Here is an 18,543-nt window from a genome sequence, read left to right as displayed (position 1 = left end):
ACTCGCAAGTATAGCACATTTAAACAACAGAAATCTTTCCAAAGTGCTGCACAACAATATAAAAAACTAATATTCCAAATATTATCCTTAGCTCCACCAGTGACTGAATAAAATAACAAAAAAATAAATAAATATAAAACCAATACAAAAACAATACAAAAATAAATCAGATTTTAAAGTAAAAAAAAACAAAAAACGATTCGCACGTATAAACAATATTTTCTGCAAATAAAAAAAGCATTAAGTATTAAAACATTTGTCTGCCAGTAAAAAAAACATTTTACTGGAACATTTTTCTCCAACTATAAAAACATTTTCTGCAAGTATAAAAACAATTTTCCATTAACAAGTGTACAAGTTGTGTATCCTTTGCGTCTTTTCATGTCCCAAGATCCTTTGCGTACTCAGCTTCAGAAAAAAAAAAAAAAAGTTCAACACGCCGGCGCTATGCAGCACGGAAAGAGCAACTTTAAAATGTGTTTATTTAAACGAGTAAAACCCAAAAAATTGATCGTAATTTTGAGCGACCTTCATGCTATTCGCTCCTGTCTTCACCCTCAAGGGGGCGCCTCAAATCCGGCCATTTCAGACGGCTTTGTGTGCGGAGTTTTTTTTTAACATTTGGAAGTAAAGCCTTACATCTTTTTCTTTCACTTTTTAGACCGCAAGAGGTTGACTTATGTTGATTCATTTCATGCCGGAATAGTCAAGTATTTATTCATGGTAATTAGAGATGGGGATAAATGCTTTAAAATGTATACGGAAAATTATCGGTTTGAAAGTTATCGGAATCGGTTTCAAAAAAGTAAAATTTAGGACTATTTAAATCGCCGGTGTGTACACGGACATAGGGAGAAGTACAGAGCGTCAATAAACCTTAAAGGCACTGCCTTTGCGAGCCGGCTCAGTCACATAATATCTACGGCTTTTCACACACACAAGAGAATGCAAGGCATACTTGGTCAACAGCCATACAGGTCACACTGAGGGTGGCCGTACAAACAACTTTAACACTGTTACAAATATGCACCATACTGTGAACCAACATCAAACAAGAATGACAAACACATTTTGGGAGAACATCCGCACCGTAACACGACATAAACATAACAGAAGAAATACCCAGAAACTTTTGCAGCACTAACTCTTCTGGGACGCTACAATATACCCTGCCGCTAAACCCCCCCCCCAACTCAACCCCGCCCGCTTCAACCTCCTCATCCTCTCTCAGGGAGAGCATGTCCTAAATTCCAAGCTGCTGTTTTGAGGCATGTTAAAGGAAAATAATGCACTTTGTGACTTCAATAATAAATATGGCAGTGCCATGTTGGTATTTTTTTCCATAACTTGAGTTGATTTATTCTGGAAAACCTTGTTACATTGTTTTATGCAACAAGGTGTTAATTCCACGACTATATATCAGTATGGGTTGATATCGGAATCGGTAATTAACAGTTGGACAATATCGGAAATTACCACCTAGGGGGTAACGGGGGTGTATATTGTAGCGTCCCGGAAGAGTTAGTGCTGCAAGGGGTTCTGGGTATTTGTTCTGTTGTGTTTATGTTGTGTTACGGTGTGGATGTTCTCCAAAAATGTGTTTGTCATTCTTGTTTGGTGTGGGTTCACAGTGTGGCGCATATTTGGAACAGTGTTAAAGTTGTTTATACGGCCACCTTCAGTGTGACCTGTATAGCTGTTGACCAAGTATGCCTTGCATTCACTTGTGTGTGTGAAAAATCGTAGATATTATGTGACTAGGCTGGCACGCTAGGGAAGTGCCTTTAATGTTTATTAGCGCTCTGAACTTCTCCCTATGTGCGTGTACACAGTGGCGTTTTAAAAAGTCATACATTTTACTTATTGAAACCAATACCGATCATTTCCGACATTACATTTTAAAGCATTTATCGGCCGATAATATTGGCAGTCCGATATTATCGGACATCCCTAATTAAGATAGTTGATGACTTTCCAACCACCAAAAGCAGCCCTAATTCACACAAATGGTCAAAGTATAGTCCACAATTTACCTAACGTACATTTTTTCGGGATGTCGAAAGAAGCCTCAGTGCCTACAGAAAACACAACTAAGCAAAGAGAGATGCCAACCTGAACCACCTGACATTTTCTCACATGACACGAAGCTTAAGTACAAACCCCGTTTCCATATGAGTTGGGAAATATTTCCAAAAACAATTTGAAATGTGGACTCGTCAGACCACAGAACACTTTCCCACTTTGCATCAGTCCGTCTTAGATGATCTCGGGCCCAGAGAAGCCGGCAGCGTTTCTGGATGTTGTTGATAAATGGCTTTCACTTTGAATAGTAGAGCTTTAACTTGCACTTACAGATGTAGCAATGAACTGTATTTAGCGACAGTGGTTTTCTGAAGTGTTCCTGAGCCCATGTGGTGATATCCTTAAGAGATTGATGTCGGTTTTTGGTACAGTGCCGTCTGAGGAATCGAAGGTCACGGTCATTCAATGTTGGTTTCCGGTCATGCCGCTTACGTGGAGTGATTTCTCCAGATTCTCTGAACCTTTTGATGATATTATGGACCGTAAATGTTGAAATCCCTAATTTTCTTGCAATTGCACTTTGAGAAACGTTATTCTTAAACTGTTTGACTATTTGCTCAAGCAGTTGTGGACAAAGGGGTGTACCTCGCCCCATCCTTTCTTGGGAAAGACTGAGCATTTTTCAGGAAGCTGTATTTATACCCAATTATGGCGCTGTCACGCCAAATTTCTTCCCCCCTACAAAAACTTTACCCCCGGAAGAAGAAATTTGGTGTGACAGCCCCTCTAATGCTTGAAGGACCCCAATGAGGGTGGAAGAGACCTTAAAGCAGCCCACACAGCTGCCTGTTTTAAAAGCATTATAATTGGCTGATTGTCATTGGTGAAAAATAACGGTGAGGAAAAAATATTAGCATTCCAGCATGCTAATCTTTCAAGCTATTTTTGCTTAGCTAATTTTGCAGCTGTAACTCTTAAAGGGGAACATTATCACCAGACCTATGTAAGCGTCAATATAAACCTTGATGTTGCAAAAAAGACCATATATTTTTTTAACCGATTTCCGAACTCTAAATGGGTGAATTTGGCGAATTAAACGCCTTTCTGTTTATCCCTCTCTGAGCGACGACGTTACATCGGTACTCAACGCCATTTTTCCCTACCACATCACACGCATCGAGTCAAATCAGCGCTGTTATTTTCCGTTTTTTTTTACTGTTTTCTGCTACCTTGGAGACATCATGCCGCGTAGGTGTGTTGTCGGAGGGTGTAACAACACGATCAGGGACGGATTTAAGTTGATCTACGTAGAATGTGCATCGATTAGCACAGCATGCTAATCGATGCTAACATGCTATTTAGGCCAGCATTATGCCTCATTTGTAGCTATATTTACATCCAGCCTTTCCCTCCATCCACATTTAATGCCAAACAAACACTTAGCAATCGACGGATTTAGGTTGCTCCAGTGTCAAGAGATGCGAAAATCCCTCGTTTGGTTTTTACCGGCGATGCTACGACAGAGATGGCACAGAGATGACAAGAATGTCTGGATATCCTGCGACACTCAAAGCAGATGCATTCCCAACGATAAAGTTAAAGAAATCACAAAGGTGAGTTTTGTTGATGTTGTTGACTTATGTGCTAATCAGACATATTTGGTCGCGGCATGACTGCCAGCTAATCGATGCTAACATGCTATTTAGGCTACCTGTATGTACATTTGTAGTTGTATTTGCATCCAGCGTTTCCTTCCACCCACATTTAATGCCAAACAAACACTTACCAATCGACGGATTTAAGTTGATCCAGTGTCAATGCGAAAGTCCTGATCGGTTGGTCTGCACATTTTACCGGCGATGCTAAGACAGACATGCATGGCCGAATAGCGTCACTAGCTATTGGTTCAATAGCTTCAGTTTCTTCTTCAATTTCGTTTTCGCTATCTGCCTCCACACTCCAACCATCTGTTTCAATACATGCGTGATCTGTTGAATCGCTTAAGCCGCTGAAATCCGAGTCTGAATCCGGGCTAATGTCGCTATATCTTGCTGTGCTATTCGCCATTGTTTGTATTGGAATCGTTATGTGACGTCACAGGGAGCAAATAGCGAAAATAGCGAAAATCAAGCACTTTCAAGCTTTTTTTAGGGATATTCCGGGACGGGTAAAATTTGGAAAAAGCTCCCAAAAATAAAATAAGCCACTGGGAACTGATTTTTATTGGTTTGAACCCTTCTGAAATTGTGATAATGTCTCCTTTAAGAGTCATAAAACTTGGTATTGTCACTGCTGTCACGCCACCGTTCCCAATTGGATGTTCCAAATAAGTGTTTGATGAGCATTCCTCAACTTTATCAGTATTTATTGCCACCTTTCCCAGCTTCTTTGGCACGTGTTGCTGGCATCAAATTCTAAAGTTAATGATTATTTGCAAAAACAAAAAAAAGGTTTATCAGTTTGAACATCAAATATGTTGTCTTTGTAGCATATTCAACTGAATATGGGTTGAAAATGATTTGCAAATCATTGTATTCCGTTCATATTTACATCTAACACAATTTCCCAACTCACATGGAAACGGGGTTTGTAAAACGGTCGAGGTAAAATGCAAAAACCGGTGAAGACGACGTGGAACTTTTGTTAGGCGGTTGCCACGGAAACTGTTTGAAGAGCAAATTCCAAGCCCAGGACTGAACTTAATACACCCTCTGACACTTTGACAATGCAGGCAGGACGTCCAGCAGGGGTCGTGACCTCCTCAACTGACACAAAATAAATATTGATTGGTTGACTTCCTGTTTAAACCTTGCAGCACCTATTGTCTTCACCAGCTCACTAAATCTCCAAATGGCCACGACCTGGCTGACTCGTTTCATAACTGGCATGTTGTTTTCCCGGGCTTGGGTACTGTACCTGTTCCTGATGCGCAGCTGGACTCCCCCTGTTGAGCTTGGGCTGCTGTAGTCCGTTTGTGTTTGTTGTTTTGGATGCAGTGGCGGCGAAGGAGGCGAAGGAGCGGGGTATGAAGTAGGATGTGAGGGAGGTGAAGACCCACATTCCTCCATGCAATCCCTGAGGATTGAAAAGGAAAACATGACGTTGCGTAGTTTTGTTACATTATTAAACTGTATCCGATTCCCATGTGCTTGTATTGAGAATTAAGAATGATTAAAGCTTGGGCTTTTCAATGATTGTTTTTAAAGATAACATACACTGGATGAGCTACAAACCCAAAAACCAGTGAAGTTGGCACGTTGTGTAAATTGTGAATAAAAACAAAATATAATGATTTGCACATCCTTTTCAACCTAGATTCAATTGAATAGGCCGGAAAGACAAGATACTTAACGTTCAAACTGGAAAACGTTGTTATTTTTAGAAAATATTAGCTCATTTGAATTTGATGCCTGCAATGTGTTTTGAAGAAGCTGGCATAAGTAGCAAAAAAGACTGAGAAAGTTGAGGAATGCTCATCAAACACTTATTTGGAACATCCCACATGTGTGCAGGCTAATTGGGAACAGGTGGGTGCCATGATTGGGTATAAAAGAAGCTTCCATGAAATGCTCAGTCATTCACAGACAAGGATGGGGTGAGGGTCACCACTTTGTGAACAAATTCAATTACGTTAAAGTACCAATGATAGACAAACAAACCCCCTGGGAGGTGAGGGGAGCAGTGAGCAGCAGCGGTGGCCGCGCCCGGTAATCATTTTTAGTGATTTCACCCCAATCCCAACCCTTGAAGCTGAGTGTCTTTGGTGTTTGAACTGACAACCTACTGATCTCAGGGCGGATGCGTGAGATGGATGGATGGATAAAAGGATGGCTGGATGGCTGGATGGATGGACGATGGATAGATAAATGGATGGATAGATGAATGGATGGATGGATAGATGGATGGATAGATGGATGTATAGATAAATGGATGGATAGATAAATGGATGGGTGGATGGATGATAGATGGATAGCTGGATGGATGGACGGATGGATGGATGGATAGATAAATGGATGGATAGATAGATGGATGGATGGACAGATGGATGGATGGATGGATGGATGGACGATGGATAGATAAATGGATGGATAGATGAATGGATGGATAGATAGATAGATGGATGGATAGATGGATGGATGATGGATAGATGGATGGATGGATGGATGGATGGATGGATGGACGGATGGATGGATACATGGATAGATAGATGGATGGATAGATGGATGGATGGATGGACGGATGGATGGATACATGGATAGATAGATGGATGGATAGATGGATGGATGGATAAATGGATGGATAGCTGGATGGATGGATAGATGGATGATGGATGGCTGGATGGATGATAGATAAATGTATGGATAGATGGATGGATGGATGGATAGATAGATGGATGGATGGATGGACAATGGATAGATAAATGAATAGCTAGATAATTGAATGGATAGATAGATGGATGGATGGGTGGATGGATAGATGGATGGATGGACGATGGATAGATAAATGGATGGATAGACAGATGGATGGATAGATAGATGGATAAATGGATGGATAGAAAGATGGATGAATAGATGGATGGATGGACAGGTAGATGGATAGATGGATGGATGGATAGATGGTTGGATAAATGGATGGATATATGGATAGCTGGATGGATGGATGGATAGATAGATAGATAGATAGATAGATAGATAGATAGATAGATAGATAGATAGATAGATAGATAGATAGATAGATAGATAGATAGATGGATATATTTTTGCATCTTTTTCCATTTTTCATTCTTTTTTAAAGAAATGCTCAAGGGAGCAACCCCCGGTCTAGGGCCACAAAAATCCATTCTCACGCCAGTCTCTTTTTCTTTTATGTCCTGAAACAAAAAACATACACAAACAAAACTAAACAAATTTTCACATCTTTTTCCATTTGTCATCCTTTTTTTAAAAAAAATGCTCCAGAGAGCAACCCCCGGTCTAGGGCCACAAAAATCCCTGCTCAGGCCTGTCTCTTTTGTTGTGAAACAAAAAACATACTAAAACAAAAAATAATAATAAAATTTTCACATCTTTTTCCATTTTTCATTCTTTTTTAAAGAAATGCTCCAGGGAGCAACCTAGCGCCACAAAAATCCATGCTCACGCCTGTCTCTTTTGCTTTTATGTCCTGAAACAAAAAACATACTAAAACACAAAAAAATTGAAATTTTCGCATCTTTTTCCATTTTTCATTGTTTTTTAAAGAAATGCTCCAGGGAGCAACCCCCGGTCTAGGGCCACAAAAATCCATGCTCACGCCTGTCTCTTTAGCTTTTATGTCCTGAAACAAAAAACATACTCAAACAAAACAAAACAAATTTTCGCATCTTTTTCCATTTGTCATCCTTTTTAAAAAAAAATGCTCCAGAGAGCAACCCCCGGTCTAGGGCCACAAAAATCCCTGCTCAGGCCTATCTCTTTTGTTGTGAAACAAAAAACATACTAAAACAAAAAATAATAATAACATTTTCGCATCTTTTTCCATTTTTCATTCTTTTTTAAAGAAATGCTCCAGGGAGCAACCTAGCGCCACAAAAATCCATGCTCACGCCTGTCTCCTTTGCTTTTATGTCCTGAACCAAAAACATACTAAAACAAAAACAAACAAAACAAAACAAAATTTTGCATCTTTTTCCATTTGTCATCCTTTTTTTAAAAATTCTCCATTGAGCAACCCCGGTCTAGGGCTACAAAAATCCCTGCTCACGCCTGTCTATTTTATCCTGAAACAAAAAACATACTAAAACAAAACAAAAAAATTACATTTTCGCATCTTTTTTCATTTTTCATTCTTTTTTAAAGAAATGCTCCAGGGAGCAACCCCCGGTCTAGGGCCACAAAAATCCATGCTCACGCCTGTCTCTTTTGCTTTTATGTCCTGAAACAAAAAACATACTAAAACACAAAACAATGGACATTTTTGCATCTTTTTCCATTTTTCATTGTTTTTTAAAGAAATGCTCCAGGAAGCAACCCCCGGTCTAGGGCCACAAAAATCGCTGTCCACGACTGTCTCTTTTGACGTTGATCACCTTTAAAGGACGTATATGTCAAATGAATGCAACATGAACGTCCAGACTGCAGTCCAAAGTCGGATTTAAGAACAGCCAAATTCCAACATTCACATTGATGTAACAGACTAAGAAAAATGTCATATATAGACAAAAAAATGTGATGCAAATGTGAACAATTCACAATTCAACAGGAGGAAATAGTGAACTCGAAACAGCAGGTGCGCAGAGAAAAAGCCTGAAAGTAAAACCGGCTCCACGGGTGACAGGAATGTGGAACACCCGGAAACCTCCTCATCGGGAGGGAGAGTGTCGCATTCCACTCCTCGTCAAACATGCTGACAAACACACATCCACAGGTTTAGAGCAGGGTTTGATTCCCGGGATGCAATATTACGCAGGGGTATATCGCCATATAGGTTGTAGGTTGTGCAAAAGTTACAGTATCCATCCATCCATTTTCTACCCCGGGGTCACGGGGCGTGCGGGAGCCTATCTCAGCTGCATTCGGCCGGAAGGCGGTGTACACCTTGGACAAGTCGCCACCTCATCACAGGGCCAACACAGATAGACAACATTCACACTCACATTCACACACTAGGGACAATTTTAGTGTTGCCAATCCCCAGGTGCATGTCTTTGGAGGTGGGAGGGGCCTATCCACAGGTGCATGTCTTTGGAAGTGGGAGGGTTTATTCCCAGGTGCATGTCTTTGGAAGTGGGAGGGGCCTATCCCCTGGTGCATGTCTTTGGAAGTGGGAGGGGCCTATCCCCAGGTGCATGTCTTTGGAGGTGGGAGGGGCTTATCCCTAGGTGCATGTCTTTGGAGGTGGGAGGGGCCTATCCCCAGGTGCATGTCTTTGGGGGTGGGAGGGCCTATCCCCAGGTGCATGTCTTTGGAGGTGGGAGGGGCCTAGCCCCAGGTGCATGTCTTTGGAGGTGGGAGGGGCCTAGCCCCAGGTGCATGTCTTTGGAGGTGGGAGGCGCCTAGCCCCAGGTGCATGTCTTTGGAAGTGGGAGGGGCCTATCCCCAGGTGTATGTCTTTGGAAGTGGGAGGGGCCTATCCCCAGGTGCATGTCTTTGGAGGTGGGAGGGGCCTATCCACAGGTGCATGTCTTTGGAGGTGGGAGGGGCCTATCCCCAGTGTGTGTCTTTGGAGGTGGGAGGGGCCTAGCCCCAGGTGCATGTCTTTGGAAGTGGGAGGGGCCTATCCCCAGGTGTATGTCTTTGGAAGTGGGAGGGGCCTATCCACAGGTGCATGTCTTTGGAGGTGGGAGGGGCCTATCCACAGGTGCATGTCTTTGGAGGTGGGAGGGGCCTATCCCCAGGTGCATGTCTTTGGAAGGGGGACGAAGCCGGAGTACCCGGAGGGAACCCACACATTCACGGGGAGAACATGCAAACTCCACACAGAAAGATCCCCAGCCCGGGATTGAACCCAGGACTACTCAGGACCTTTGTATTGTGAGGCACATGCACTAACCCCTGCCCCACCGTGCTGCCAAGTTACAGTATTTCATTTTAAAACATTAATTACTAAGGCTTTGTTCACTTTGCAGGGTATGATGCCCAATCGAGACATGGCTAAGTAGTAACACATAACAACCATCCATCCATCCATTTTCTACCGCTTATTCCCTTTGGGGTCTCATTCGGGCAGAAGGCGGAGTACACCCTGGACAAGTCGCCACCTCATCGCAGCCCATAGCATTTAACTTTTTTGTATGAATTTTAGTTTGTTATTTTAATATATATATATTTTTTACTTTCACTTGAGTGTTTTTGTAAATTTATATATTCCACGGGGAAGACCCAGGACACGTTGGGAAGACTATGTCTCCCGGTTGGTCTGGGAACGCCTCGGGATCACCCAGGAGGAGCTGGACGAAATGGCTGGGGAGAGGGAAGTCTTGGCTTCCCTGCTTAGGCTGCTGCCCCCGCGACCCGACCTTGGATAAGCGGATGTAGATGAACAATCTATGTGTTAATTTGGCTCATTAGAGAGACTTTCCTGCAGACCATGTTTTTGCTTCACTGATCCAACGTAAGCACAGGTGACGTTTGACTCCATCCATCCATCCATTTTCTACTGCTTGTCCCTTTTTGGATTGTGTGTGTGTGTGTGTGCGTGGGGGGGGGATTTGCTGATGCCTATCTCAGCTGCAATAGGGCGGAAGGCGGTGTAAACCCTGGACAAGTCGACACCTCATCGCAGGTCCTTTGACTACATTTCACCAATCAAACGGCGCCTGGCAGTCACATGACCACAACCTACACTAAAGCTACTCGGTGTGTAACATGTTTAGCCTCGTCCTCCAGTCATTCAGTAATAATAACACTCGTAAGAAATGTGGTCGATTTGCCGCAATAGACATGGAAAAAAATCTGTCTGGAGCCGCAAAAAATTAAAAATGATGTGTCTATTTGATCTACATTAGCCTACTATCAAAATGACTTTAAAAGTATTTTTTTGAAGTTTTTCTCAAAATTTTACCCATCATGGAATATCCCAAAAAAAGGCTTTAAAGTGCCTGATTTTCGCTATCTGTAAATCCACCGTCCATTTTCCTGTGACGTGACATAGTGACGCCAATACAAACAAACATGGTGGATAGCACAGCAAGATATAGCGACATTAGCTCGGATTCAGACTCGGATTTCAGCGGATTAAGCGATTCAACAGATTACGCATGTATTGAAACGGATGGTTGGAGTGTGGAAATTGAAGAAGAAACTGAAGCTATTGAGCGAATAGCTATTGAAGCTATTCGACGATCGCCTTCTAACCAACGATTGCATCTTTTGACAAGACCACTGGAGCAACTTAAATCTGTCGATTAGTAAGTGTTTGTTTGGCATTAAATGTGGGTGGAGGGAAATATAGCTACAAATGTACATACAGCTAGCCTAAATAGCACGTTAGCATCGATAGCTGGCAGTCATGCCGTGACCAAATATGTCTGATTAGCACATAAGTCAATACAATCAACAAAACTCACCTTTGTGATTTCGTCGACTTTATCGTTGGAAATGCATCTGTTTTGAGTGTCGCATGATATCCACACATTCCTGCCATCTCTGTCGTAGCATCGCCGGTAAAATGTGCAGACCAAACGAGGGACTTTCGCATCCTTTGACACTGGTGCAATTTAAATCTGTCGATTGGTATGTGTTTGTTTGGCATTAAATGTGGGTGGAGGGAAAGGCTGGATGCAAATATAGCTACAAATGAGGCATAACGATGCAATTTGTACATACAGCTAGCCTAAATAGCATGTTAGCATCGATTCGCATGCCGTGCGAATCGATGCACAATCCACGTAAAGCAACTTGAACCCGTCCCTGATCGTGTTGTTACACCCGGCAACACACCGACCAGGCATGATGTCTCCAAGGTACGGAAAACAGTCAAAGAAAATAACAGAGCTGATTTGACTTATGTGTGTAATGTGTTTGAGAAAATGGCGGATTGATTCCCATGGTGACGTCACGGGTGAAAGGTCATCGCTCCGACAACGAACAATTGAAAGGCGTTTAGATCGCCAAATTCACCCTTTTAGAGTTCGGAAATCGGTTAAAAAAACATAAGGTCTTTTCTCTGCAACATCAAGGTATATATTGGCGCTCACATAGGTCTGCTGATAATGTTCCCCTTTAAATCCTACTGAATAGCTCTTAATCTTCTTCCCTTTATGCGATTTCAAATGACCGGTATTGACATCAGCCTCCTCCATTTTGAAAATGACGACAGGAGAAGTGTCACTCGTGACGTCACAAGTTTGACCCGGCGGTAATACTAAGCATGCGCTAATTATTTTGGAAAGCGAGTTAATACCGGCAGGCCCATACTATCTGCCCTGCGGCAATTCAAGGAAATACAGTAAGTGTCTATAGTAGCTATATTAGCCTACTATTAAAGGCTGACGCAAATCTTTGTTGACAGATATTTTGTATTCAAATTTTTATTCTACACATTTTTGCAACATTGGAAAATAATTAGTAAAGTGGAGAGGAAAGGAGCCAGATGAGGTGGTTCGGGCATGCGGTCAGGATAACACCCGAACGCCTCCCTAGGGAGGTGTTTCGGGCACGTCCGACCGGTAGGAGGCCACTGGGAAGACCCAGGACACGTTGGGAAGACTATGTCTCTGCGGCCGGTCTGGGAACGCCTCAGGATCCCCCGGGAGGAGCTGGACGAAGTAGCTGGGGAGAGGGAAGTCTGGGCTTCCCTGCTTAGGCTGCTGCCCCCGCGACCCGACCTCAGATAAGCGGAAGATGTTTGGTTTTTGTATGGTGTTCTTGAGTGCCGAGTAAGGCGCCTTATAAGTGTAATGTATTATTATTATTAGGGATGTCCGATAAATGCTTTAAAATTTAATATTGGAAATTATCGGTATCGGTTTCAAAATGATCAGTATCGGTTTCAAAAAGTAAAATTTATGACTTATTAAAAACGCCGCTGTGTACACGGACGTAGGGAGAAGTTCAGAGCGCCAATAAACCTTAAAGGCACTGCCTTTGCGGGCCGGCCCAATCACACAATATCTACCCTTTTTCACACACACAAGTGAATGCAACACATACTTGGTCAACAGCCATACAGGTCACACTGAGGGTGGCCGTATAAACAACTTTAACACCGTTACAAATATATGCGCCACACTGTGAACCCACACGAAACAAGAATGACAAACACATTTTTGGAGAACATCCGCACCGTAAACACAACAGAAGAAAATACCCAGGACCCTTGCAGCACTAACTCTCGAGGTCACTACAATATACACCCACCCAACCCCGCCCACATCAGCCTCCTCATGCTCTCTCAGGGAGAGCATGTCCCAAATTCCAAGTTGCTGTTTTGATGCTTGTTAAAAAAAAATAATGCACTTTGTGACTTCAATAATAAATATGGCAGTGCCATGTTGGTATTTTTTTTCCATAACTTGAGTTGATTTATTTTGGAAAACCTTGTTACATTGTTTAATGCATCCAGCGGGGCATCACAACAAAATTAGGCATAATAATGTGTTCATTCCCCGACTGTATGTATCGGTATGGATTGATATCGGAATCGGTAATTAAGAGTCGGACAATATCGGAATATCAGATATCGGCAAAAAAGCCATTATCTGACATCTGTAGTTATTACGATTATAATAACACATTACATTACTACTTACAACAAAAATAATATGAGTACTCTAAACCAGGGGTCATCAACCTTTTTGAAACCAAGAGCTACTTCTTGGGTACTGATTAATGCGAAGGGCTACCAGTTTGATACACACTTAAATAAATTGCCAGAAATAGCCAATTTGCTCAATTCACCTTTAATAAATATATATATATATATATATATATATATATATATATATATATATATATATATATATATATATATATATATATATATATATAAATGGGTATTTCTGTCTGTCATTCCGTCGTGCATTTTTTTTCCTTTCACGGAAGGTTTTTTGTCGAGAATAAATGATGAAAAAACACTTAATTGAACGGTTTAAAAGAGGAGAAAACACGAAAAAAATGAAAATAAAATTTTGAAACATAGATTATCTTCAATTTCGACTCTTTAAAATTCAAAATTCAACCCCAAAAAATGTAATAGAAAAACGAACTAATTCGATTCTTTTTGAAAAAAATAAAAAAATAATTTATGGGACATCATTAGTAATTTTACCTCATTAAGATTAATTTTAGAATTTTGATGACATGTTTTAAATAGGTTAAAATCCAATCTGCACTTTGTTAGAATATATAACAAATTGGACCAAGCTATATTTCTAATAAAGACAAATCTTTATTTCGTCTAGATTTTCCAGAACAAACATTTTAAAAGAAATTCAAAAGACTTTGAAATAAGATTTCAATTTGATTCTAAAGATTTTCTAGATTTGCCAAAATATTTTTGGGGAGTTTTAATCATAATAAGTTTGAAGAAATATTTCATAAATACTTTTAGTTTAAAAAACAGAAGCAAAAATGAAGAATTAAATTAAAACGTATTTATTATTCTTTACTATAAATAAAAATAAATTTACTTGAAGATCGATTTAAATTGTGAGGAAAGTAGAAGAACGAATTTAAAAGGTAAAAAGTCATATGTTTTTAAAAATCCTAAAATAATTTTTAAGATTGAATTTTTTGCTGAAAGTTATAAGAAGCAAAGTAAAAAAAAAAATGAATTAATTTCAACAAGTGAAGACCAAGTCTTTAAAATATTTTCTTGGGTTTTCAAATTCTATTTGAGTTTTGTCTCTCTCAGAATTAAAAATGTCGAGCAAAGCGAGACCAGCTTGCTAGTAAATAAATACAATTTAAAAAATAAAGGCAGCTCACTGGTAAGTGCTGCTATTTGAGCTACTTTTAGAACAGGCCAGCGGGCGACTCATCTGGGCTACCTGGTGCCCGCGGGCACCGCGTTGGTGACCCCTGCTCTAAACACTGGTTACATAAAAAAAACTTAGGCAACCTTAAGCTCTTCACATGTTTAAATACCGCCATTCAGCTTGAAAATACCGCGGTATCAGTTTTGGTCCGTAGCGCCCAGCTCTACACTCTGGTATCAATTAAATACCGATACTCCCCTTGGTTTCGGCACTACTTATATATGGATTTAAATACCCTCTTATGATCTCATATTACAGGTTTTGACTTCTTCTTTTCCTGTGTTGCCACCATTATTTCCTGTTATAGAGACTACTATTTCGTCATTTCTAGTTCCTGTTGGTCACGGTATGTTTCACCTTCACTCTTGCTTGAAAGAGCGAGAAGCGCACCTGTTTTATATTGTAAATCCTCTGCTAGTTGTGGGATCTTTTTCTCTTTTTTTTGCTTGCTGGGGTTAACATCTTCAACCCTTCAATGCTTGTCTGTTTTTTGTGAACTTCCCTGCTGTACTACCTATATTTTTCCTCACAAAAGAGCTTCATACCTGCACATTGCCTGCCCTCTCTGCAACCTCGGGTCCCGACTAACAGCGTCAACTGTGTACGCCTGGCCCACTACACAGCAAACATACATCCTTAATTCATTTATTCTCTTATTAACCTACTTGTTAAAGGCCTACTGAAACCCACTACTACCGACCACTACCGATAGTTTATATATCAATGATGAAATATTAACATCGCAACACATGCCAAAACGGCTGGGTTATTTTACTAAAGCACAATTTAAAATTTTGCGCCGAAATATCCTGCTGAAACATCTCAGTAGGATGAGGCATGCGGGTGACGTCACGTCACGGATTGTCAAGGACATTTTGTTCCAGCATCGTTCCCAGCTATTAGCTCGTCTGTTTTCATCGCGAAATTCCACTGTATTCTGGACTTCTGTGTTGCTGAATATTTAGCAATTTGTTCAATGAACAATGGAGTAGTCAAAGAAGAAAGACGTAGGCGGGAAGCGGTGTATTGCGGCCGGCTTTAGCAACACAAACACAGCCGGTGTTTCATTGTTTACATTCCCGAAAGATGACAGTCAAGCTTTACTATGAAATATGAAATGAATGAAATAAGTTTATTTCGGTCATATAATCAAACAAATCAATCAACCATTTTGTGTGATCAGTTTTACAGTACATGTTATATGTATATAATTATGCACATTTACACAGAATGACCAAAAAAGGAAAAGGCTGAAGCCAAAGCTTATATTTGCCTATCCTATACTTTCACTGAAGATTAGATTGACTGGAACATCAATGTTAAAAAAAAATAAAAAAAACAATAGGATGAAAGTAATTGTTACTATATTTTATAATTTTCAATTATTTCACCTTTCAATGTTTTCTTAAACCTTACCAAAGAAGTGCATGTCTTCAGCTCATCACTGAGCTTGTTCCACCATTTAACTCCTAAAACTGTAATACATTTGTATTTTATATTTGTTCTCGCTTTACCTATTTCAAAAATCGATATCCCCCGTAAATTATAGTTTTCTCCTCTTAAATGAAATAGCCTGAGAATACAAGCTGTGTTTTTAAAAACACAATGTCTGAACATTTTAATACATTTGAACTTATAAATAATGGATGGGTATGTTCTTAGTAGCACGCTTTGTGTATTATTCTACTGACCGTTTTTTGAAGTTTTATTATTGGGTCTATGTTTGTTTTATGAACATTTCCCCAAATTACAACACAATACGTTAAATATGGAAAAATAAAAGAATAATACAACATATGCAGGCATTTCTTATTCAGCATGTGTCTTACTTTATAAAGAATAGCAATAGATTTCGATCTCTATGGAACCGAGATGTCAAGCGAACACGATTGGATTGGACCACACACAAAAAGTACAGTGTATTATGCAGCGATCATTTCGAAAGATCGTGTTTCGGAGAGGGTCCCTTGCGAAGGGCAGAGATGGGTATCGCCACCACCCGTACAGCTAAGACCATATAATCTCACTAAAACACTAGTAACACAATAAGCAGATAAGGGATTTTCCAGAATTATCCTAGTAAATGTGTCTAATAACATCTGAATCACTCCCACTACCCTCTAGTCTCTTTTTTTTTCCTCCCTAGTCCTTCACTCTCACTTTCCTCAGCCACAAATCTTTCATCATCGCTCAAATTAATCTCGCTGCTGGTGGCCATGATTGTAAACAATGTTCAGATGTGAGCAGCCGTACAACCCGTGACGTCACGCGCACATTGTCTGCTACTTCCGGTACAGGCAAGGCTTTTTTATTGGCGACCAAAAGTTGCGAACTTTATCGTCGATGTTCTCTACTAAATCCTTTCAGCAAAAAATGGCAATATCGCAAAATGATCAAGTATGACACATAGAATGGACCTTCTATCCCCGTTTGAATAAGAAAATCTCTTATTTAACAATTTCCTTGTTAATAGCTGCCTACTTTCAGCTGTAACGCGTTTCCATCTACACTTCTTCAACTTTGTTAAGCACTTGTTTCTTCTGTTTGTGTCAAGCTAGCTTAGCAATTAGCACGCCAGTGTCTGCTCCTGCTAATTCTTACTCCGTGTGTAAAATATTTAATAATAATAATAAGAATAAAAGAATAGATTTTTTTTTTATGTTTTTCTGCAAATCTTTGTTGAAAGAAATGTTGTATTTTAATTTTCATCCTGCAAATTTTTGCAACATTGGAAATCATTAGCAAAATGGAGGCTATTCAGAGGGTACGATAACCCCTGGAAATAAATGGCCAAAAGTGTAGATGTGCGTGTCCAAGTTTAAGGAAACGGCAGGCTGTCTTACTCTAATAGATTTATTACAATTTTTGCAAAGCTGGGTAACGTTTGCTGTGGTCTGGAACAATATGGCACACAAACAACTATGAGAAATGCAGCCAATATTACATACAGATAATGTGTCATGAGACATGCAAATATAAATTAAATACACAGAAGACATAAGGGAAATAAATTAAATGAGCTCAAATATACCTACAAACGAGGCATAATGATGCAATATGTACATGCAGTTAGGCTAAATAGCATGTTAGCATCGATTTGCTTGCACTCTCAGGAGCTCAGTGATTTCCAGCATGGAACTGTCTTAGGATGCCACATGTGCAACAAATCCAGTCGTGAAATTTCCTCGCTCCTAAATATTCCAAAGTCAACTGTCGGCTTTATTTTAAGAAAATGGAAGAGTTTGGGAACAACATCAACTCAGTCACTGGACTCTAGAGCAGTGGAGACGCGTTCTCTGGAGTGATGAATCACGCTTTATCATCTGGCAATATGTTGGACGAGTCTGGGTTTGGAGGTTGCCAGGAGAACGGTACATTTCGGACTGCATTGTGCCGAGTGTGAAATTTGATGGAGGAGGAATTATGGTGTGGGGTTGGTCTTCAGGAGTTGGGTTTGGCCTTGTCAAGGCAGGTGGCCAAATACTTTTGGCAATATATACACACACAAATATACATAAATATACACATATATATAAATACATATACACATATATATACACATATATATCCATCCATCCATCTATTTTCTACCGCTTATTCCCTTTTGGGGTCGCGGGGGGCGCTGGCGCCTATCTCAGCTACAATCGGGCGGAAATATATATATATATATATATATATATACACATATAAATACACAACTATATATATATACACACACACATATATATATATACACACATACAGTATATATACATATATACACATATATATATACATACATATACATATATAAATATACACATAAATACACAACTATATATATATATATATACACACACACACACATATATGTATATATACACACATACAGTACATATATATACATATATATACACACACATATACACATATATACATATATATACACACACATATACACATATATACATGTATATATACATATACATACATATATATACATACACATATATACAAATACACAACTATATATATACATACACATATATACAAATACACAACTATATATATACATACACATATAT

The 18,543-nt window shown here is 39.9% G+C and overlaps 1 protein-coding gene across 1 annotated transcript in view; it reads right to left on the bottom strand.

The window, feature by feature from the left end:
- shroom3 (shroom family member 3) overlaps positions 1-18,543 on the bottom strand; it is a 214,179-nt gene that overhangs the window by 114,078 nt on the left and 81,558 nt on the right. Inside the window, 1 exon segment of the mRNA XM_061876895.1 lies at positions 4,939-5,097. Within this exon segment, the coding sequence (XP_061732879.1) occupies positions 4,939-5,097 (159 nt within the window).

The sequence above is a fragment of the Nerophis ophidion genome, linkage group LG17 (genome assembly GCF_033978795.1).
Source record: "Nerophis ophidion isolate RoL-2023_Sa linkage group LG17, RoL_Noph_v1.0, whole genome shotgun sequence".
In the NCBI taxonomy this organism is placed as follows: Eukaryota; Metazoa; Chordata; class Actinopteri; order Syngnathiformes; family Syngnathidae; genus Nerophis; species Nerophis ophidion.
This window is presented reverse-complemented; position numbering and strand designations above follow the sequence as displayed.